This window comes from Chanodichthys erythropterus, chromosome 15 (genome assembly GCF_024489055.1).
Source record: "Chanodichthys erythropterus isolate Z2021 chromosome 15, ASM2448905v1, whole genome shotgun sequence".
Classification (NCBI taxonomy): Eukaryota; Metazoa; Chordata; class Actinopteri; order Cypriniformes; family Xenocyprididae; genus Chanodichthys; species Chanodichthys erythropterus.
The window spans coordinates 26745080-26768400 of NC_090235.1; the positions used below are offsets into that span (position 1 = coordinate 26745080).

The following is a 23321-nucleotide window of genomic DNA, read 5'->3' on the forward strand; positions in this document are numbered from 1 at the left end:
TTGTCAATAGTTTCAACTAAAGTAAATGCATTCAGCTCGATTTCCTTCATCATTAGGCTATAAAATAATTCAAAGTGATTGAAAAAGTGCAATGAACTTCACTGTGTGATGTACCTTGGTCCACTTTTGATTAAGCCTAATTTAAAAAGGCAAATTTTACTTAATGAAGCAATTAATTTATGCAGCAGCGTATTTAAACTTTGTTTTTATTTATGTGCTTATTTACTGTGTAAAGCAAAAAAATATATGTGCCCGTGTGTAAAGACAAATTCTATAAAACACAGTGACTTTAAATCAATTAAACTATTTTGCCTTTAAATTAAGCTCACTAATTTAATATAGTCTATTTTAAAGTTTCTAGATTTCAAGGAATTCATAAAAATTTATTAAAATAGTGGATCAAAAACAAAATTTACAACGGTGACTCAAGATACTGATATCAAAAAAAACATCAGTCCATCTCCGTCACTACCTGGAAAATACACCTATGCACGCGCCCGTTAGAACTCCAACCAGCCCACCTGTCCCGATCATCACGACTCGCGCGACAAACATGGAGCGACGTCTTTAATGTCGAGCACAGGGGAGGGCGTGAAAGGGATACAAGGACTTATTGGCTCGAGACGTGTAGCTCTATAGATGAAAAAGCATGCGGAAAATGGGTGCAGTCATCGACACAAAAGACCCCTGGCTGTTCGTCGTCACCCCCATCTTCCTTTAACACGAGCCCCCCCTCCTCCCTCTGACCGAGATGCATTGTGGGGGAAGTCGTTGCCATTCGACCTCTGCGGGGCCTGCGCGGACGCAGACAGAACCCTGAAATTCATTATGCCTTTAAAACCCCTATTTATTTCCGCATAACCTACATACTCTCGCCAGGAGGCCGGAGCGCAGAAAAACGGCTCATTTCATGCGGAATACTTTATTTAAGAGAGCTGCGATCGGATTTTTGTTTTGTTGAGAAAGTATAGATTGTAATTTATTTCAAGAAAATGTCCGGAGAGCGAAGCCGCAGGTCGCTGGCTTTCCGAGGAGGTGGATTAGCCGTCACCGGTGCCAGTGCCGTCGGAGGAGGCAGCAACGGCAACAGCTGTGAGGCCCCGGCCTGTCAAGACCGACATTTTAACGGGAACAGGCCGGATCAAGAGGACGATAGGGATTTGGGGGCGAAAGGACCATCGCTGGGGAAAGTCGAGGGCGGGGGGTCCGTCAGCGACAGCACGGAGCCGGAGGAGGACGAGGACCCGGAAGGGGGCAGTTGGACAGCGGGGAAACATCATGACAGAGGCGCTTTAAACAGCGTAATGGTGAAAACCGAGAGCTGTAAGTGGGCGACCGGCAACGGGGTGAACCGGGAGGACGGTAGCACGGGAGAGGCGGAGGAAGCGGCCGCTAGAAAGCCGCTGCTGGAGATGAGACCTCAGACGCTGCTGTTGCAGAAACACTCGCTCTTCCAAGAGTCCTGGTTGCAGGAGTTTCCCTGGCTCAAATTCAGCCAGGAAACAGGACTCATGTCTTGCTCCTGGTGCCATAACATCGCCACTAACAACAACGACGAGCTGGTAAAAGGCAGTCGGAATTACAAGCGGGCCTTGCTGCTGAGACATCACCTGTCCTCGGAGCACGGCAGGAATGACCCGACCAAACAGGTACGTCTACACTGCGATATAATGGGGACGGGGAAAGGCGGATATGCGACGAAGCTGCGTTGTACTATTCGGTTTTTAGTTAACAAATGCTGATGGTTTTCCATATCTTTTTGGAGCGGGAATGCTTTTTTAACGCTGTTTAGCGAGCAGACCTATTAGCTCGCTAAACAGCTTCGGTTAGCTGAAGACTCAGGTCGGAGGTAGCAGGTTAGCATGTGTGAGCTAACTGGATCAGCGCTGTCAGTTAGTGAGATGAGCTGAGCTGAAAGACCCACGACTAGGTTATTTAAAGCATAAAAATTAGTACTTTTATAAACTGGGCCGCCGATTATAGTTGGGTATTCGCAATTTTTATATGATAGAATTTCTTTGTAGGTGATTTTGTGGAAGGATATTCATTATTAAATAGACCAGAAGTATCATTAACGAGATTGTGGCTCAAAATGTCCTAGTTTGCCTCGCTGTTTCCTGCGTTGCACTGTAATTATCAACCCTGGTTGTCATGGTAACTAACCTGATTGCCACAGAGGTCACATAATAGCAAGGGCTTGACCCTGCTACCTTTGGGGAGCCGCACCCCTTCCCAACCCCCTCGCTGTAAAAAGTGACCTCTGGCACATCTCACCCTCCCCTTTTAGGGCACCTAAATTAGAGGCATTGTGTTAGGTGACTCCCCAAGATCCATAGATAGTGTGTGTCACTTGCTGCATTGGGCTGGAGTGAATTATGTTGCCTGTAAAGACAGCAATGCCTGATATTTGCAGGCCACTGCAATGAACAGAATAAGATTAAGGTTGGATCAATCTTATCAGGATCTGAGAAACACTTCTGTATGTATAATGCACTGTAGTAGTGAAATATAATTTATATTTGACCTAGATGCATTGTATATTCCCAATCAGTCGTTTAAGGTAAATTGTTATTGATCAATTTTTTTTATGCATTAGTCTATTATCAAACCACAAAATGACAGATTCGTATACTAAATCTATATGTTGCCATCGATATTGATTTGAGATGCCGTGTTCCTGGTTTTTGCAGTAGAATCCCTTAGGATTGTGTTGTATGATAATATCCAGTCAGTCTAATCAGGGTGACACAAAGTGTTCCACTAACTCAATTTATACCCCACTCTAATTAGGAAGGAAAGGAGAGATTACTGCCTCCTCCCTAGCAACAGAGGGGTTAAGACGCTACAACAGATCTGAACCCTGTTATGCTTTCCTGTTTGCTCACTTTCAAGTGACCTCTGACAGTCAACCTTTTTACAATACGTTTTTGTTGGGTACTACATAATATGTGGAGTAAATGTGCTAGGCTGTGTTTATTACTCTGAAATACACATACACGTACACATACACAGCTATGATTTTATGTTTCGTCGTTTATATATATTTTTAATTCAAAATTCGGTGACATTCTCAGACTTGTAACCTGTGCGCATTTTGCGTAGCAGGTATGCATGTTGACCTCAAAGTACGTTTGCACGATTTGCGACTCTAAACTATGCAAAAAGCTAGTTGTGTTGGGTTCAGTGCGCTACTCAAGCAGGAGGCATCGGCATAGCCTGCCGAAAAGCAAAAGAGGAAGAGTTTGAGTAATAACTGTACTGGTCCGTGACCGTCTTTCAGCGCTCATCAAAGTCAGAATGATTGAAGTGGTCCATCAAATCAATGAACTGTTCACAGAAGCCGAGTGATGAAGTATTAACGGTTTAAGGGTGTGAGGAAAGAAGTAGCTGAACATTTAATATTTTACAACTCTTTCATGATGTAAATGTTAAATGACCTACAGTATTATCCAGGGATGTTTCGTAATTTTTAATTGAAAATATATACGTGATTCATAATGCAATGACTCCAAAAGTGTGTTTTGAGGTTGTGGTAAGGACAGGCATTTAATCTGTTAAAGTCAGCATGAAATAGAACAGAAGTTTCTTCTCTATTGTGATGTATATTTGAGTGAAAGAGCTTCTCGAACGAGAAAGAATGAAGGGCGGGACTTGATTTTGTCAATCGGGAATTGATCGGGTCATTGGATCGCTGTGGTTTGCTATTGCTGTGATATCGTTTGAGTGACAGATTGATCCCGCCCTCACGCCAGTAAACGCATCATCAGAGAAGAGATGTCGTTGTAAGAAGGAGGGGGTTTATTTTGATTAAAGATAATGAGGGCACATGAAAAACATAATGACTCGCACACATAAATCATTGCAATATTCCATAAAAAAAAGAATTGCCCATTTTGATATATTGGTGAATTTGAAATAAAAATATGATTTGAAAATCATTCAAAAGCATTACTTTACAATAAATTTTTGTTCTTTATAGAGCTAGGCCGTATGACGAGATACGATCATAGTTTGCGCCGTTGTTGTATAAAAGTTCACCTAGCACAGGACTGCTTAAAGTTATTTACACAAAATTGATAAAGAAACATGTTATACAAATATATACTATTTAATATTTAAAAATATATATTTCTGGTTTACTTCTGATTTTGTCATTGACCTCTCAGGAAATAAAGAGTATGATAGTGTACATGGAGATCACGAGATTGTGGATGAATAGTATCTGTTTTAAAGTAGACGGATACATTAGGATGTCTGCTGTCTGGGTAAAGAAAGGCTGTTCTGATCGGCCACATCCTCCAATAGCCAATTTCATAATTGTGATCTATTATGTTCCTCAGTGCAGTGCCTGTCCGTCATAATGGGCTAAATTTTTTCACTGGTCCATATCAAACTCCCGTAATTCAATTACCCCTAAAGAAGGGTATCTGGGTTGCCTCACTCTCTAGTCTGGACTTCGCCCTCAAAGTATTTGGCCCCTCTTCCCGTTATTAGTGAGCTCCAATGAAGACGAGGGTCTCCACCCATGTACTGTCTGCCGCTGTGAGATATGTGTGTATTGGGAGGCTTGTTGTGTTGTTGGTGCTTGTGGTTGTGCTGGTGGGGGAGAATTCCCAGGAATTTTGTATCGATGAGCCCTGCTCTTTGTTGGGAGGCCCAGATCCTGGCATTCCCCTCCCACACCTTGGGTCAAGCACACTGCTGTATTGTTCATGCATCTGGATGAGGGGACCAGGCGCTGGCCTCAGGGGCTGGGATGGCTCAGGAAGACTATGCGCAAGGAAAACAAAACCGCCGTCCCTGTTGTCTGAGGCACAATGTCCCCCTAACGTGCCACTTGTGTAGTGTATTCTCACAGCGGCCCTAGTAGGTGATAAAGGCATGGCTCGCTGTAGCTGAAGGCTATGTGTTTAAATTTTGGGGAGCTATTGTTGGTTTACGGTGAATGGAACATGTTGGAAGTGTACAATAGAATAATGGGTGTTGGCAACTCATCGCCTGAAGAGCTTTAGACGGCTGTCTGTTCAACTGCTGCACAGGAGAACGGCAGCGGTATTGGTGGTGGTTGTATAATGTTCCTGTTTCGCATCAAAATGAAAGTCTGGGGTGGGAAACCAGAGAGAGAAACCACAGCGAGTTTCGTATACGACAAGTTTTATCAGAAAAGAACCAGTTTCCTTGTTTCTTTGATGTGTCTCATTCTGAATTTTTTTTTTTTTTTTGAAATACACCATTCAAAAGTTTAGGGTCGGTAAGATTTTAAAAAAAATTTTGAAAGAATTCTCTTATGCTCACCGAGGCTGCATTTATTTGGTTAAAAATACAGTAAAAACAGTAATTTTGTGAAATATTATTACAATTAAAAATAAGTTTTCTTTTTTAATATATTTTAAAAGGAACCTATAATGCCCCTCTTTAAATATCCAAAAGAGGGCGGAGCTTTAACAGCTCGTGCTTCGGTTGCTCAACAACAACAAAGCTGGAAAATCTCACGCAGCCAAAATGACAATTGTCTGTAATGACAATTCAAATGAAAATTCGATGTTCAGCCTTACATTGTTCGTACCGGAGTTGGACACTGATGGAGAGACAACTTTTAGAATGCATCTGGACATTTCTGAGTGGTTAGTGGATAAATTTATGTAGTTGCTGTGGAGTTAATTCAACTCATAGACTAGCATGTGCCATCATGTTAATCTTTTGTGCAAATCCAGCATTGAATTGACCCTCGTTTGTGAAGCAGTCTGGTGTAAAAGGACAGCATGGCAATAACACTCTACTACAACAACTCTTCCTCTTCTCTAAAGCAGCCCAACATGGCCTCTCCCCCTTTTTTTGCATCTTCTCAGGGACAGGGTTTATGTAAATTTTGGGGTTTGTGATATCACCAACCCGGGAAGAAGCTTGTTGTAGTCCCTAGCAGCCATTTGTTGTAGTCCTTAAAAAGCGATTTCTGTAAAAGAAAATATCTCCCTTTGCATTGAACTTTGAGCGTCGTAACTTTGCAGATGTTGTTTAAGGATTCTTTGATAAATATAATGTTCATAATAACAAAATTATTTTAAATAGAAATCTTTTGTAACATTATAAATGTCTGTTATTACTCTCACTTTTGATCAATTTAATGCATCCTTGCTGAATAAAAGAAAAAAAAATCTTACTGACCCCAAACTTTTGAACATTAGTAAAATAAAGAGCAAACATCTAAGGGTTTCTCATAATATTCAGGCAATTGTGAGTAAAAAAAATAGTCTGAGAAACACAATTAGCATTGACCATATGAGATCACAATTTTGGTATTTATAGATATTGTAAAAGTTATGTGTTTTCCTTTCATTGTACAATTTGCAAAGTTGAACGGTGTTCAAAAAGAGGAATGCAAATGACCCATTAGCAAATCTGTAGACAATAACAATAACAAACATTATTTTTAGAAAAAGACCACATCAAATTTAAAACCATCACCACAGACTCAATTTGACAGATTTTAATGGGGGAACCTTCACAAAGCATCTGTTCTCTTGTAGTGCATTTACACGTGGCACATCTGGAGAAAGGATGATCTGCGTGTGAGCGTATATGAGAGAACGAAAGGGAGAGAAAGAAATGCAGGTTAATTCTGCACTAGTAACTCTGTTCTGACACCCACTTTCGACTGCCACCTCATCTGTCCTCTCACCATTGCTTGGCTTGGCACACAGTCAGGCTCTCTCTGGATAGTGTAGAAGACCGAGGCGAACAATAGTGGGGACATTGTGACACCACAAACGGACGTTCATTCTCGCCTAACACCCCGTTCCTCCGCCTCATCCTCATTCTTTAAACCTGCTCTCCACCAGACCCCTCCCAACTCAACAGTGCTGCCATTTAGACTATTACATTTTAAATAGTCTAAATGGCTTTCAAGTTTTCAGAAAAATGAAAATCTCTAATCATTTACCCACCCTCATGTCATTCCAAACCAAGTGCAACCCAAAAAGAGATTCACTTCTATCTTAGAAACACACAAAAAGCGTTTTTTAAGCAGGTTCCCCAAACAGCCAATGTCTGCCATTGTTCAATAAAACAGTACCATCCCAAACCCCCATCAGTGTTGCTGATCAGGATGCTAAAAAAACAGAGAAATGGAATTAAAGAAACACTGAGCCACAGTGTTTACACAAAAATATTACACACTCAAGCTTTAAATTTCTCCTCATACATGGCTATAATAATACTTCAGAAGACTTGTAATACAGTGCATCAGTAATATGGACTACTTTTAGGGTGTTTTTCTTTTCTTGTCATTTTGGAAGCTTGACAGCTCCTGATCACTATGGGCTCACACTAGGGGTGCAACGGTTCAAATGACTTATGGTTCGGGTTTTATCACAGTTTTAGGGTCACGGTTTTGGTACAGAAATGACAGAGTGTGTAAATGACAGAATTTTAATCCAGCTCTGATTTTGTAATTCCAGTTGTATTTTTGTAAGTCTTTTTCAACCTTCATGAGTAGTGTGCTAGGGTTAGTAATCTAAGTGCTTTCTTAACAAAGCTTCAGTGTAGCACTAAGCAGCAGTGAACAATGAGCCTGGAGGAAAGGACTGGCATTGTGTGGAGAAATGGGGTTGCGCGCTCTCTCTCTCTCTCTCTCGCTCGCTCTTTGACTACTGGTCGGGCTTGCTGTAGCTGGATCAGGCTACAGTAATAACCCCATCTACTAGGACAAGCCCAGCAGTGTGGAGGAGGGGGCTTGGAAGGCCTCCGCCCTGAGAAATAGATTTAATCTGAATTACTTCAGCAAAAACCCAGCTGTGTGGTAGGAGGGGAAAATGTAGGGTGATGTAAATTTGCAGCATGGATTAGGACATCTGCTTTGCAGTCCAGAAATATACTGTATAGATTTACTCCCATTGGTAGGTACCAGCCGGTTCTCTCTCTTTCTCTTTCCTTCATTGTGAGAGCGGATGATGGAGACTGATGGTGGGATGGGATAATGGCCAAATATTTCTCATCTTAAAGAGCATTAGCAAGGGCATAGAGCGTGTGTCCTATGAGCAGGGGTTTTATCAGTGCTATAGTTCCCACACTATTGCAGCTTTCCAGCCTGTTAAACCAGTTCTCTTGTCGGAGTTGTCACTGTACACCTGCCCTCCACCTTGTGTTTACACTGTAGACTAATGCTGATTGTCATTTTTGTTTGTTGTCACTCCACTAGGAGATGGAAAGGCCTGAGGACGTGGAGAGCCCGGAGGTGGAGGACTACAGGAACAAGCCCAACGAGAACTCGTACTGCTACCAGCTTCTGCAGGAGCTGGACAAGCAACGCAAGAGCGGCATCCTCTGCGACGTCAACATCATGGTGTGCGGCCAGATGTTCAAGGCACACAAGAACATCCTGGTCGCCGGGAGCCGCTACTTCAAGACCCTCTACTGCCTGACGAAGAGCGAGAGCTGCGACCAAACTACGATCACGCACCTGGATGTGGCGGCCGTGCAGGGCTTTTCCGTCATCCTGGACTTCCTGTACTCTGGCAACCTCTTTCTCACCAGCCAGAATGCCATAGAGGTGATGTCCGTGGCGAGTTACCTCCAGATGACCGAAGTGGTCCAGTCCTGTCGCGCCTTCATCAAAGACGCCCTCAACATAAGCATCAAGCAGGAAGCCCCTGACTCCGTGGTGGTTGACTACAACAAGCGCCGGACGGTGGCGAAAGACTGCCAGGGTGCCGACAAGAAGCCCAGCAACTTCTGGGCAACCAGTATCCTGTCCAAACTGTCCATCAAGGCCAGTGGACAAGTGAAGGATGAACCCAGCGACGTGGAGGTGTCTGGGGGAGAAGGTTGCGCATTGGGAAGCTCAAGTTGGGGAGGAGAGAACTCGTCAGAGTCCACAGAGATGGAGCCCCAGGGTCCTGGGCCGGTGTTCATCTGGAATGAGCCAGATCCCGGCACTGGGGTGGCTATCAAGAGGGAGGAGCGTCCTGAGCCAGGAAGCAGAAAGCGGAAAAAACAGGCCGCCAAGCGCTTTGTCTACAACATCCCACCTGAGCCGGAAGAGGGTTTCGATGAGGGCATGTTCATCCAACCATCCGCCTCCTACACCAGGGAGGACTTCTCTTACCTCTCAGAGAATGCTGGTACGTTACCCATAATGCCTTTTTCTCCTGTTCAGGCACCTCGATGGCTCTTCAAACCAAGTCCAGTTCAAATCATCAGTCACAACAAATTTATGTGTAATTAAACATAACACACCCAGCAAGTTTACATGAAAAATGTTTTCATTTCCTTGTTTGCTGGAATTGTCTATTGAGCTCTTTCAGGTTGTGGGAGTTTGGTTATTTGAATAATGTTGCTGTTGTATTGTGTAGACTCATCAGCACACTTCAGTGCTGTCATTAGGATTGTCATGTATGACAGTAGTGTTTTTGGCACCTCTCTCCCACACTAACAAAGGCCAGGATGCATTTCTGTAAAGCCTTTGGTAATGGTATAATCAGTGTTTATCAGAGGCTGAATACACAGCCTTGAGGAAGTTATCATACTACTAGCACTGTTTGTGAAATTGATATGCAGAGTACATACTGTGCATATTTTTAACTTGCAAATGGTTTACATTCGATTCTTTTTCCAAAATGTAATGAATTATAAGTTGATTAGAAAAATGCGATTAGATTACTTACATCAATTTGAAGATGGTTACATTAAAAAACAGCATGCAGTATACAGTATGCAATTTTATAGTGGGCTTGACCAAAAACTGTATACCAAGACAGTTCACTGGTATTGCTATGAATGGGAGAAAGTACAACAAGCAATATGGTGGAATATGTAAAAGAGCCAGTCGCCAATTGGTGAAGTTGTTGCATCACTGCCATCAGAAGCTCTGGTTCCCATAAACAGTCAGTGTATTGAAACTCCTGCATATGACTGACCAACCAACCTGAAAATGTACATTTTTTTTAACGCTATTTGAGCATAAGAAACATTTATTGCTGATTTGAAATGTTATAAATATGTGAGTTTGACAAGCACTTTTTTCATTATTTTCTATTCAAGTAGATAGGAGTTGGTCTTGAGCAAAATCACTGTCAGGAGGCGTTACAAATGCAGCCACCAAGTGACTTTGTAGATTACTTGTAGTAGAACAGACCTTGAATCAATGTTTTTTTGCATTATAATATAATATAATATATATAGGATTGACTATAGGATTGACTCCCTTTTGAAGCCTGTCTCTAGCGGCCAGTCGATCAATTGCATTTTAGGTCACTTCCGTGTTGGATTTAAGAGACAGACCGGAAGGTTGCCGCTTGGTTTCAACCAATGGGTGTCGGCAGTGTTCAAGGAGGTGTGCGTAGTTCTTTCGACCTCAAACTCTGGTATGAAATGCCCACTTTTCATGATCCAAACAATTCCCATCCTTCATTTTTCAGTAAAATGGGTTGGGTATGTCATTTTATCTTGACTTTAACATGGTTTTAACAGCTCACTCACTGTTACACTGTTGATTTTTCTGTGTAGTTGTAAAGGAGTGTTTCAAGATTTCCTGCTAATTCCAGAAAAAATCCACTTAGCTGATGTTCAAAGCATAAGCTGATATGCTGTCACATCCTTTCTTTTCAAGCAGAAATATCTCTTGTAAGTCTAAAGCACATTCTTACACGTGCACACACGTCTCAACCTTCAGCTGTGGCAGGCAGCCAGCCAAGGTCTCACATTTATGATTGCTTCTCCTCAGGCCCTGTGTAGCTCAGGGCAGCAAGACCATCTTCCCTTTTTAATTAGAGTGGCCAGTTCGTTTTCTTCTGCCCTTATTAAGGGAGTCGACCCTCCCTCCGCCTCATACCACAAAAACCTGCGTAATCTCCAGTCTGCCGAGCTGTCATGCTTCAAACTCTCTGCCCCCATTAACCAGAGCAGCGTGTGGTATAGTATCATGTCTTAAGTGACACGGTTCTGAGAAGAGGCTTTCTCTCGCCGTCGTCAACTCCTCTAATGCAGGATAATGAAGTAAAGCGGAGGAAACGTTACCCTCAGGCTTCCTAAACGATCTCAAATGCACTTTGCTCATATTCCTGAGGGCACTTAAATTTGCAGAGCTGACGGCTCACACCTGAAAGGCATGTGTGTCGGTGCGTTTGCCTACACATGCCTACATATGCTTACGTACTCGTCTGTGTACTTGCGTCCATGTTGACTACCCACTTCCTTTTTTACACATGGGGCTTTTTCTTGTAAAGAGTGTTGCTTATTGCTTAAGCCAATTTAATGTGTTAAAGGATCAGTTCAATTCAGAGTTCAAATTTCCTGATAATTTCCTCACCCCAATGCCATGATGTTTGTTTGTCTTTCTTTCTTTAGTTGAAAAGAAATGAAGGTTTTTGAGGAAAACTTTCTAGGGTTTTTTTCCGTATAGTGGACTTCAATGGCTACCAGTGGGATCCAAATTGCAGTTTAAATGCAGCTTCAAAGGGCTCTAAACCTTCACAGCCGATGAATAAGGGTCTTATGTAGTGAAACAACTGGTCATTTTCTAAAAAAATAAATAAATAAAAATGATACACTTTTTAACCACAAATGCATTAGCTCTGCGATGTGCCACGCGTTACGTTATCACGTTGGAAAGGTCACGCTTGCCGTAGACGGAGACTGAGAAGTAATTATATATGGGCATTATACCATTGCTAAAACATCTAATGGTGGCCTAAGACTTTTGCACAATACTGTATATATCAGTCATACTACAAAACATTGCATTTATTATAATTGTATTATAAATATTATGTGTAGCTCCATTCACTAAGAAATCAGAATCAAAACTTCGCATTTATATATCCACATAGCTGTATATTAGACATCAAATATGTTCTGATTGGCTGTAGATGTCGCAGTGTTATTTTAGAATAATTTATATGCAATTTAAAGTATTCATTAATATTTTGAATTATCTTTTTAATTTTATATTTTTAGTTTTCATTTAAGTTTGTCATTTTTATAATTTTTTTTTATATAAATTTCTAATTTGCTTTCATTTATATCTATTTCAGCTTTAGTAATTTTTGTACTTAAACATTTAGTTGCCAATATTTCTAATTTTTTCTTTTTTTTTTCATCTAATATCTATATTGTATTATTTGAGCTTTATTTCAATGAACAAAAACATTTTTTTTAATAGTTTTTGTTAACCATAACACTGGTGTCATGTAGCATTTTCACTTTAGGTGTGGACAGGCAAATTACATTTTTCGATTACTTTTAGTGTTGCACCTAAATGAGTCCTGTCTGTTCTCTCTCACATCACGCAGCAGGATCTGTCACCATAAATGCTTTCCAAACAGGACAGTTGAATTGTTAATTTGAGGTAGTGACACACACACGCACGCACACACCACCCCCGATTCCCTTTTCTGAGGTGCAGCGCTGCCAGGGGCCGTCCTGCCCTAATCCTGCTAATGCAGCCCAACTATCTCTGCCATTCCAAATATTGACCCAGGCAGAGTAGACCCACTGCAGAGGTACTTACAATGGGATCTGGCGGCTTTGGTCCGCCTGCCTGCTAATCCACAGTGTGTAAGATGATCCACTGTTAGGGCTTCACCCATTTATTTACACATCATATCTCCTTCACACACCCACACGACACACATTTACAGTTGCTGCCTTACGCAAAGTCGTGATCTTTACAAATAGGCACATATGGTGGTGTGAAATTCACAAGGGCTTATCCCTGATGTGTTAAAGTGAGAGCGAACAGTAAGGCCGGAAAGTACGGCAACATCAACACAAATACTAACCAGAATGTTGCAAGCATGAACATCAGTACTCAAAGAGGGCTATTGTTTTCTTCAAATGTGGTTATTTAGTTAATTCTAATGCATTTCTGTACTTGCCTTATGTTTCGAATTGTGTTTAGATGCTTTTTACAAAACTACTACAATGTGTAGTTACTAGCTAGATGAGTTTAAAGTTTGCTTGAGAAAGCTAGAACAGAAAGTTTGCTTTCATGTGCTTGTGTAATTGAGTATATTTTGTTTCTTTTCGAGCCTGTTTCGGTTTCCTTAGGGCGTTGAGGTCAGTTTTCGTAAATAAAGGGTGGGGTCAAATAAAACCTTGAGCCCATTTACTACCAATCTCTCAGTTGTGGCCTAGCAGGTCTCATCCAGCATACTGTAAGATTCCCAGCGAGGAGAGTCTCGCCATTTGCACATCTTGAGCAGTCTCATGACTCAGGCTTGGCCATTGAGATTCCAGGTTAATCGTTAACCATTTTAAGTACCGTCAAGCCCATAGTAACAGATTGAACTTTAATTTTGAGCCTGTCGACACAAATGAACAGCACAGCTGCTGTCAGGCCTCTTTTAGCCCGCAAGGTGGAGTTTAGAGCCTCGATTGAATTCCCAGGTGATCTGGCTCTCATCACCCCCTTGGCAACCTGCTTGACGACCCTTTTGTTTTGCCCATTTTGGCTCAAACAAAGCTGGATCCCCCCCATCCCACATGTTGTAGTATAGACAGCTCTGGTCTAATTGTCACGAGGCACTGTCCCAAGAGAACCCGAGTGTTGGGATGAGTGTTTTCAGCAGCAAAAAGCAGATAAACAATAAAGAGGAAAGGAATGGTCACCAGAAGGAAAGCTTTTTATACAGCTTGTTTATCAGTAGAAAATTGCATTAGACTAATATAGTTATGGCCTCTGGCATGTGGTTTCCATGGCAACTGGGACACTTTAACAGTGTGTTTTTATTATGTTATTTCTTTGCGAAGGGTGACACTTGAAGGTGCATACAGACACGTACATGCACTAATTTTCTCTCTCGGCTACATAAAGCTACTTTTTGCATGGTGCAATTGACACTTAGAGCTGAAAATGCAAATGGAGACAATCCTGCCTCTGACGAGACAAACTACATCTGCTACTGCCAAATCTCATGCTGAATTGTTTATATCTCAGAAACCAGTGTGAAAAGTGCTGAGAATCTGTTTGTTTGTGTGGTTTCTCCTAGGTGAAGCGCCTGAAAATGCCCTTAATAAGCTGAAGTGTCCCCACTGTAACTACATTGCCAAGCACCGGCGAACACTAAAGAGGCACCTGATCATCCACTCGGGCGTGCGTTCTTTCAGCTGTGACATCTGCGGAAAGCTGTTCACTCGCAGAGAACACGTCAAGAGACATTCCCTGGTAAGACAGAAACATCAAGCATTTTTTCAAAAAAAAAAAATCTAAATAATCACCCTAACCAGTTTTTGCATTGTGACACAATTGCCATGACAGTTGAGTATATTTTCCTCCCTATTTTGCACTGATGCTGTGTAATATGTATAAATGTAAATAATGCAATGAAACATGCTAGACTGTCATACAAAAATATGGTAAATAATACAGTATTATTCTGCTATCAAGGCTCAAACCTTCATTACTAGTTCTGAAATGACATTTTGGAATTAACAACGGAGGCTTGGGATGAGAAGCTTAAGAAATTAGTCCCACACACAAGAGTGTTTTAAAGGAACATGCCACTATTTTTGAAAGTAGGCTCATTCTCCAATTCCCCTAGAGTTAAAGGTGCTAAAGAGGATCTTTTCGTCGACTGAGAAACCAAAGACTGTTAGTGAGTTTTTGAAATGAGCGCATGCGTAAGAACAACCCCCCTCCTTCACAGCTCATTTCGAGGGAACGCATCCCAAAACTCATGCACGAGTATTAGAACACGAGTGTTTACCACCAGCATTCGCTGTGTCGTGTTAGTGGATTCATTATGTCGGACTCACCGCAGGTAACTCATAATCTGCAGTTGTTACTCCTGTCTCCGGACAAAAACATTGCATGCGGCGCCTGTAGATTGTGGAAAGTTACTGGAGCGCGCAGCCGCGTACGTCTCGCACAAGGAACGTCATGGCAGTGACAAGCCAGCGATGATCGCGTAAACGATTGGCTGATGTTTTTAAGGCCCTACCTCGCGCACAGATGATGTATATTAATATTATTCCTTTCAGTGCACCTAATAAATAGTCTTTTATCAGTTAGTAAAGATAGTTTCAAGTAATATTGCAAAAATGTTTACAACAAAACATCCTCTTTAGCACCTTTTAAGTAGTTGAGTTTTACCGTTTTGAATCCATTCAATCCAGCCGATCTCCGGGTCTGGTGGTAGCACTTTTAGCTGCAGCTTAGCATAGATCATTGAATCTGATTAGACCAATTGCATCTCACTCAAAAATTGCCAAGGAGTTTTGATATTTTTCCTATTTAAAACTTGACTCCTCTATAGTTACATCGTGTACTAAGACCGACGGAAAATGAAATGATTCTTGGCCTAGAAAATCGCAACTTTTCATTTTCCGTCGGTCTTAGTACACAATGTAACTACAGAAGAGTCAAGTTTTAAATAGGAAAAATATCGGAACTCTTTGGTCATCTTTGAGCATCTTTGAATCCAATCAGATTCAATGAACTATGCTAAGCTGCAGCCAAAACTGCTACCGCCAGATCCGGAGATCGGCTGAATGGTTTCAAAAAACGGTAAAACTGAACTGAAAATGAGCCTATTTTCAAAAATAGTGGCATGTTCCCTTAAGAACAGTGTCTTGAGGTGTGGTAACCGTAGTATAAGCGGAATAATTGACTCCAGGCCTTTGAAATTCTGAGAAAATAATTCACACCCGAGGTGTAACTCACTAATAGTGAGATGTGTGAGTGTACAGTCTTGCACATTACCACCTCGGGTGTGCATTATTTTCTAAGAATTCAACGGCCCATTGTCAATTATTCCTTACTTAAAATGTACTAAAAATGAATTCAAACTAAATAGGTTTTATACAATAAAGCGGTATATGTCATGAATTTATTAATAATGCACCATATATGTGTGTTTTTGCATGGAACATTTTATAATATATATTATATATATATATATATATATATATATATTATATATATTATATATATATTATATATATATTAATATATATATATATATATATATATATATATATATATATATATATATATATATATATATATATATATATATATATATATATATATATATATATATATATTAAAAAATGTTCCATGCAAAAGCTAATGTATTATTTATTTGACATGACACAGACATTGATAGATAGATTTTATATTCTATATATATACAGAGATATACAGCTATGGAAAAAATTAAGAGACCACTTAACATTGATTTCTGAACTTGAAGTGGTCTCTTAATTTTTTCCATAGCTGTATATATAGATATAGTTTTCTATCATTTATTTATTTTATTAATATTTATAAATATTTTCTATTATGCATATGTCTTGTTTGTATTACGGTAATGAGAATTGGGGACCAGAAATGCTTGATTATGTTAATGTTCTAAAAAATGTTCCATGCAAAAGCTAATGTCTTATTTATTTGACGTGACACAGACATTCTTCATGGGTTTTGTGAAATTCACTCACAGTCTCACAATACTTAGTAATATAATATCTTGCTTCACTGACTAATATCCCTGTTCATGACGTTCATTTGCAGGTGCACAAAAAGGATAAGAAATACAAATGTATGGTATGCAAGAAGATCTTCATGCTGGCAGCCAGCGTGGGCATACGACACGGTTCTCGCCGCTATGGCGTGTGCGTGGAGTGCGCAGACTCCCACCAAGGCACGCAGGAGGGTCTGGAGGGCATGCAGGACCTGGAATTCGCACGCGACGAAGACTTTGATGAGGCCGTAGAGGGAGACGAGGACATGGAGGCGGAAGAGGGGGAGCCCAATGAGATTGACCAATCCAACTGCGAGGGTGATGCGGGTGCCATCCCCGAGAAGGACTAATTTAGACATAACCTGGTAGAGAAACAAATCAAAATGCAAAGAAAAAATAGCTGGGAAACAATCAACAATTCCAAAGTGCTATCAAACCTCTTTGTTGCACGTCAAGTTATGTCAAAGAGATATATAGCTTTGTTAGAGAGGGACTCCAATATTTAAAGATTGTTCTATGTGTCAGAGTCTGGGCCGTGTGCCTGTCAGAGAAAGAGGTATAATGATATATAACGAAAAAAATCAGGTTTTTCTGTGATGTATTTTTTTCTTTTGTAGGGGATGAGGGTGTACAGCGTTTTTGAGTTATAATAGGCCAATCATATTAAAAGAAATATTAATTATTTAATTTATGAAGAAAGATAATATGGTCTTATGAAATTATAGAATTAGATTTTTTTTTTTTTTTTTTTTTTTTTTTTTTTTTTATGTACGTCTGCTTATTATTTTTAGTTGATAACTGTGCTTCCTGACAGACCTGATCGTATATTGCTCAGAGGAGGATCTCGACAAAGGAGCATTATAGAAATTCCGCCTACAGGAAGAGTTTTATTTTTTTTGTTGTTGTTGTTGTTGTGTGTGTGTGTATGTGTGTTTCCTTTCTAGTTAAATGTTGTCATGAAATTTTTATGAAATATATAAATATATATATATTTTCCTTTTCCCTGCACAAATCTTGGAACCAAAAATCTGTTTTGTGACTCTAATTGACCACAGCCATATTTATGATTAAGTTATACAGGGCTGTTAGATCGTGCCAAGCAGAATGCACACCAAGATTTTTTCGCAGGACACAAAACTACTGAAAATGCTGAGAGAACATAAAGCAGAGAAATATAAGAAGAAGAATAAAAAAAAAAAACAGAAAAAGAGAAAATTATAAAATATAAGGGGAATATATTATTATTGCTAGCTTTATTTGAATCACAGCATCACAGTAACACTTTATAAAGCATTTTGACATTCACTTAAAGCTTGAATTTTGCCAAATGATGGAAACGTTTGGTGCTGTAACGCTTTTATTTTTATTCTTATTTTTTAAAATACTGGACCTACAAGCTGTATATGATGTTAATAATCGTAAAGCCTACTCAACTCAGTTATACTAATCAGCTTTGTATTTTACACTGTTGTGCTAAGGAGCCTATCAGGTATGCTTTTCTGTTTTTAACGTCTTTTCTATTAAATGCACATACATGCATACATACATACACACACATACATACCATTTGTTGTTGTTAAAACTACTGGCAGTACTTGTATAGATGGAACGACCTGATGTTCTTGAGTTGGTTAGTGGTACTGAGCTTACTTTGAATCACTTGAACGACCTGTGTACCGTTTTTTTGAAGAATGCAGATGGAAAGAGGTGGTTTGCAATAGACTTCATTTTGGTCCCCCCCTTAACATTTGTTTATTTGGACTTTGTCACGTGTCTGCTGAGTGGAAAACACTTTGCTTGTGCTGACGTAGAGCGGAAGGTCTATGAAAATGCATAGACGGGCACTTACTGTTCTACGTTTGATCATTTCTTATTTCCCCAAAGCCGGTCTGGATGGAAATAAATTGAAACTGTTGTGTTTTATTCCATACGGATTTTTTTTTTTTTTTTTTTTGGACATTTCATTATTTAATGCTATGTGTTTATTGACTCCAAAATGCAATCAAGACTGTTAATTTTTATTGTCCTACCAAAATCTTTGTTTAATTGTTAAAGATAATGTATAAGAAATCCAGGTAAATATTTAGCATAGATCCTTGCTTGTGTATGTCGTCAAATTTAAATGTTTTTATTCTAAAATCAATCATTCACTTTACCCTTAGATGCATATATTGTTTTATTTGTCCTTGCTTTTGAGGGTTTTTTTGTTCATTCATTGTGTTTTTTATTTCGTTTTAAGCACATATTTTTTAAGAAATATTGTTTGTGGGTTAATTCCTAGGAGCAGGAGTTTCTATTCATATGCAGTGGATATATTGAAGTGCTATACTGATACAGAAATCATCTATCTTTCCCTTTACTCGAGATGAAAGTGTATTTTAAAAGCTGTATAGAAGATCTTGTTTGTATTACCTTCAGATCACTGTGGGAGGGATATTATATAAGATATTTAATGAGATATGAATTAAATGATGGCAACGCCGCTGCAGTTAACCGGTTTAAAACCTCAGCCTGGCTTTCACTGTTCTCACCGAACTTCTCTCTTTTATTTTCACGTGCACGTTCACCATCGTGTCGGTTTATACTTTTTCTTGTTTTGTCTGTGTATCTGTTCAACTCACATTAATGTACTCCTTAGACTTTATGCTGTATATGGACATAACAGACAAAAAAGAAAAAAAAAAACACTACAGATGAAGGTTTTTTTCAGCTGTATTTTATAAAAGCTGTTTCAAAGATGTATTTTTCAACTCTCTTACAGTGATGCAAACGGGGCCGCTGGCTCACCTCAAACACAAATCAAATCAGGTTATTCTTTTTATGTTTTTTCAAGAATTTAAATGAATACATTTTCCTTCTCTTTCAATTGTACTACTGTTCCTCTATTATAAATTTTAAAATAAAACTTTGATATTTCTCTGTGCTGTACTGTCTTATTGCACCAATCAGAGGAAGTTGTGAGGGTGCTCAAGGGTGATCTGTCACATCTTGTAATTTTATGAATTTGTCAACGTTGAACTGCAAATTTAACTCATACTCACACAGTTATGGCTATTACATTATTTGTGTTTTTCCTGCTCTCTAATCTCAACTTCCTCTAAACATACATGAACCAAACGTTGCTAAAAAAGTTTCTCAATTATGTAATGAGATATTGCAGAATGTTTTTGTATTACATTTACTTCATTGTTTATTAAACAAGGGCAAACATGGGGAAAATGGGAAAATGACATGCTGTTCATCTTTATATATATATATATATATATATATATATATATATATATATATATAATCATTTTTTAACTGTGATGGCAGTTAAAGAGGAAGTTGTAATGGCAAACCCCAAAAGTATTAGGTGTTTTTGAAGAGCCCAGGATGTTCCTCTTAACAGAGCAGGACTGGTGATGAGACATGTCATACTGTCCTCACTTCTGTATCACGCTGCGTTGCCATCTAGTGGCCATTTCCGATATCATATTTCACAGTAAATTTATTTTCAGGGTTTGACGCTTTATTTATTTACTTACTTATGCACTACTTATTTACTTAATTTAGGATATTCAAGTAATAGTTTTGATGGATCACGATCTATATAAGTTAATAGTTACAGTTGCATTTAAGTGTACTTACATTGACGAGTCGGAGGGTGGCAGTAGAGAATTGTTACAATTACATAGTGTTTGTTCGCAGCTAAAAACACACACACAACACTTGATGTACTGATTTCTGAGATACTAGTAAGTCTACTGGCTACCTCCATTTATTTTATTACGGCTTTCTTTTAATATTGGTAGCTGTAGCTTTATGTACATGTCGTTAAAACTGTTTGGTGTTATTTCACAGGCTTTATTTTACATTAGACTGAAATCAGGATATGTATCGACAGTTTCATACAGTCCCGCTTCTGTCCACTAGATGGCAGACAATTACTTTCTCGCCAACGTCTATCCATCAGGAAGTCCGTGGTTGACTGTTGTTGATTTTCTCTTTATTTTATCAAAATCCTGACAGTCTCTCCCAGTACCTCTAAAACCACCTGTCCTCAATACTTCATAAATATATATCTTAATTGTAAAGTAATAGTAGTGCTATGTCCTGACGAAAGAGGCTAATTACATTCTTGTCAACAAACATTTATAAAATCAAATAATATCAAGGGCAACCTTCAAACGGAAGCTCCTCTTTTCATGTTTGACCTTCTACGAGATGTTAAATCACAAAGGTGAGTTTTATAGTTTTGAAAATGTTAATTACTTTAATGTTTTCTGTGTATCAACCAAGTAGATTAATCTAAGATGATTTCCTGATACATAGTTTTTTTTTTTCTCTCTGAAGTGTTTTAAGTTCAAGTGTTATACATTTGGTATATTTAGTGTGTGTGTATCTATCTATATATATATATATATAATCTTCATTTGAAAGGTAAATAGATTTTGCGGCCTAAAATTCAATAGTTTTTGAATCTATGTGTAAGTGTGTTTGTTTGGCCAAGTTCATTCATCTGAGTGAATGTTTGTGTATATGCGTGTGTGTGTTTGTTTATGCACGGTGTGTGTGTGTGTGTGTGTGTGTGTGTGTGTGTGTGTGCTGTTCAAACATGCCCCTGGGCAGCCACACACTGGCTCATTCTGCTGGCTGTGTGAGAATGGATGGCTGCTTTTGTGTGGGTGTCTGTCAGTGCTGTTGTGTGAAGCTGGCCCCATTGTGCCCGACCACTGTCCCTTATTGACACAGGACCTTCTTTTTGCCTGTTCCCATGCTCCGACCCTCTGGCTTGGCCCATCAGCGCCTGAAACCGGATCCACTGAGCAGCGTACCGGTTGCGTTCTCTCTCTCCATCTCCTGGTGCTATTGTCTGCTGTCATATTTCATTCTAAAGTGTGGTCGGGCAAATTAAAGAGCAGCAGGTAATGGTGCGGTCACAGCTGCAGTTGTTGACGGTGGCCTGTGGCAGCCGTTTATTGAGGCCAGGAGTAAATGCTTGCGGTCGGTTTCCCTCTCTTTTGTGTCTCCTGTTGCATGCGGTGGTGTCCTCTGTGATGGCATAGTTTCACAGGAGCTGATGAGGTCAGATAGAGGACGGGCCTGAGATTGAGGTAGTTTTGAAGGTATGTGAGGAGATTATTGCCCTGGACCTCCCATACCGTACGAGGCAGGTGGGGTGGATCGCAGGTGTTAACTTGAAGAACAATCTCAGCTGGAACGCTTGGAGTCAGGGGTGCTGGGGTTTTTGTGACTTTAGGAGTTATGCACTGCATATTTCTTTGTGTAAAAAAAAAAATAATAATAACTTAGTCTTTAACACCGCTTCACTTCTTCCAATAATTATGCTTACTCATGCTCAGAATTACCTGTTGTTCGCTTTTTACCTGGTCTAATTATTACATTTAGTTTTGGTGTAACCAAAAGTATTTAGGTTGATTTTTAGTGATGTTTAATAATATTTTGACTTGAAGAAAATCAGTTAAATTAGATGTGACAACATAAAGCAAATTTTTTAGGTTAAAATTTTTTTCTGTTGAAAATACACTTAGGATTTATAGGATTTATATAAAGTTAATGTAATATAATTAAATATGACAGAATCAACTTGATTATATTAGCTTACACCAATTAAAGTCATTTTAAGGGCCAGAATGGAAAGAAATAGTACTTTACAATAAGAATTGAAGTGATTAATTGTCACTGCATCAGTCATATTGTTTATGTATGTTGGTATATTTATGCAATAATCGATGTAATAGTTACATCACAATATAGATTGTTTAAATGTTATACATTTCCCATCATATTTTTCTATGACCTACTCCATATAATTCTTAGACTTATAATGAAACTGCCTGGTGATACTTTACACTGCAGTTTACACAGTACTAAGCAACATAGAAATTATGGGATAAAGTCCTAATTGAGTCCTAATTATGAAATAAAAAGTAAAAATTATGACAAAAAAAAGTGGAAATTAGGAGGAAAAAAGATTCATTTATGACATAAAAAGTAAGAAATGCTGTAAAGAAAATATATTTTTGTCATAATTTAAAATTGTATGTAATATTTTTAGTTTATTTCCTAATTACGACATTTTTTCCTATAATTATGACTATCATTTTGGCTATTTTTGTCATAATTATAACTTTTTATGTCATAATTATGATTTAAACAGGAAAAAAAGGGATCCGCATCACACCAAACAAATGCAAAGTTTAAGTTTTATATGAAAAGTGACAAAATATTAAAGTGCACTAACAAAAATATGATTGTGCACAAACAAAAAAAGAAAACAAAAAACAAAGGTTTCAGTCCATTTTGGACAGTCTTCAGTGCTAAAGATTTCAACAATGGTTAACATTTAAAAATTGTGATTTACCAAAGCATATTTTTGAATGTGGCAGAAATGCGTCTATTAATGTGTCTTGAGTGAATTTGCTGTGTTCAGCTGCAATATCTCTTCCATGTGACTCTTGGGGAATCAAGAAAATTGCTATGTTTCATTTCTTTTCCATGGACTATGCTGCTTTTGTGAGAATAGATGTGAGAGATCTGTCTGTTATAGATTCGTTTGGGAGGAATTTCTTGGCCTGTGTCACAAAAGCCGCTTCGGTTCACACGCTGGAAGGATGTTCAGTATTGTGAATCATGGGGGTCAGTTTTGAAGAGCCAGTCGCTCCCCTGCCCTGGCACACTGGGGGCATTAGCATGTGAAAAAGGAGGAAATAAAGTTGTCAAGTTCGCTCAGTCCACACCGCCTCTCCCCCCCGCACCCCTTTATTTCAGCCCTGTTTTCCCTACTCAACATGAAGTCAAGCACAGGAGTGATGCCTGACACCTCACACACACTTAAGATGACTCTTGTGCCTGCACTGA

General features: G+C 39.2%; 1 protein-coding gene across 1 annotated transcript; it reads left to right on the forward strand.

Moving 5' to 3' along the window:
• The first annotated feature begins 636 nt into the window (after positions 1-636).
• On the forward strand, positions 637-19336 carry zbtb10 (zinc finger and BTB domain containing 10). The gene is made up of 4 exons (XM_067412238.1): positions 637-1649; positions 8198-9119; positions 13986-14161; positions 16508-19336. The coding sequence occupies exons 1-4, from the start codon at positions 993-995 to the stop codon at positions 16805-16807; spliced, it is 2055 nt and encodes a 684-aa protein (XP_067268339.1). The 5' UTR covers positions 637-992; the 3' UTR covers positions 16808-19336.
• Positions 19337-23321: the final 3985 nt, after the last annotated feature.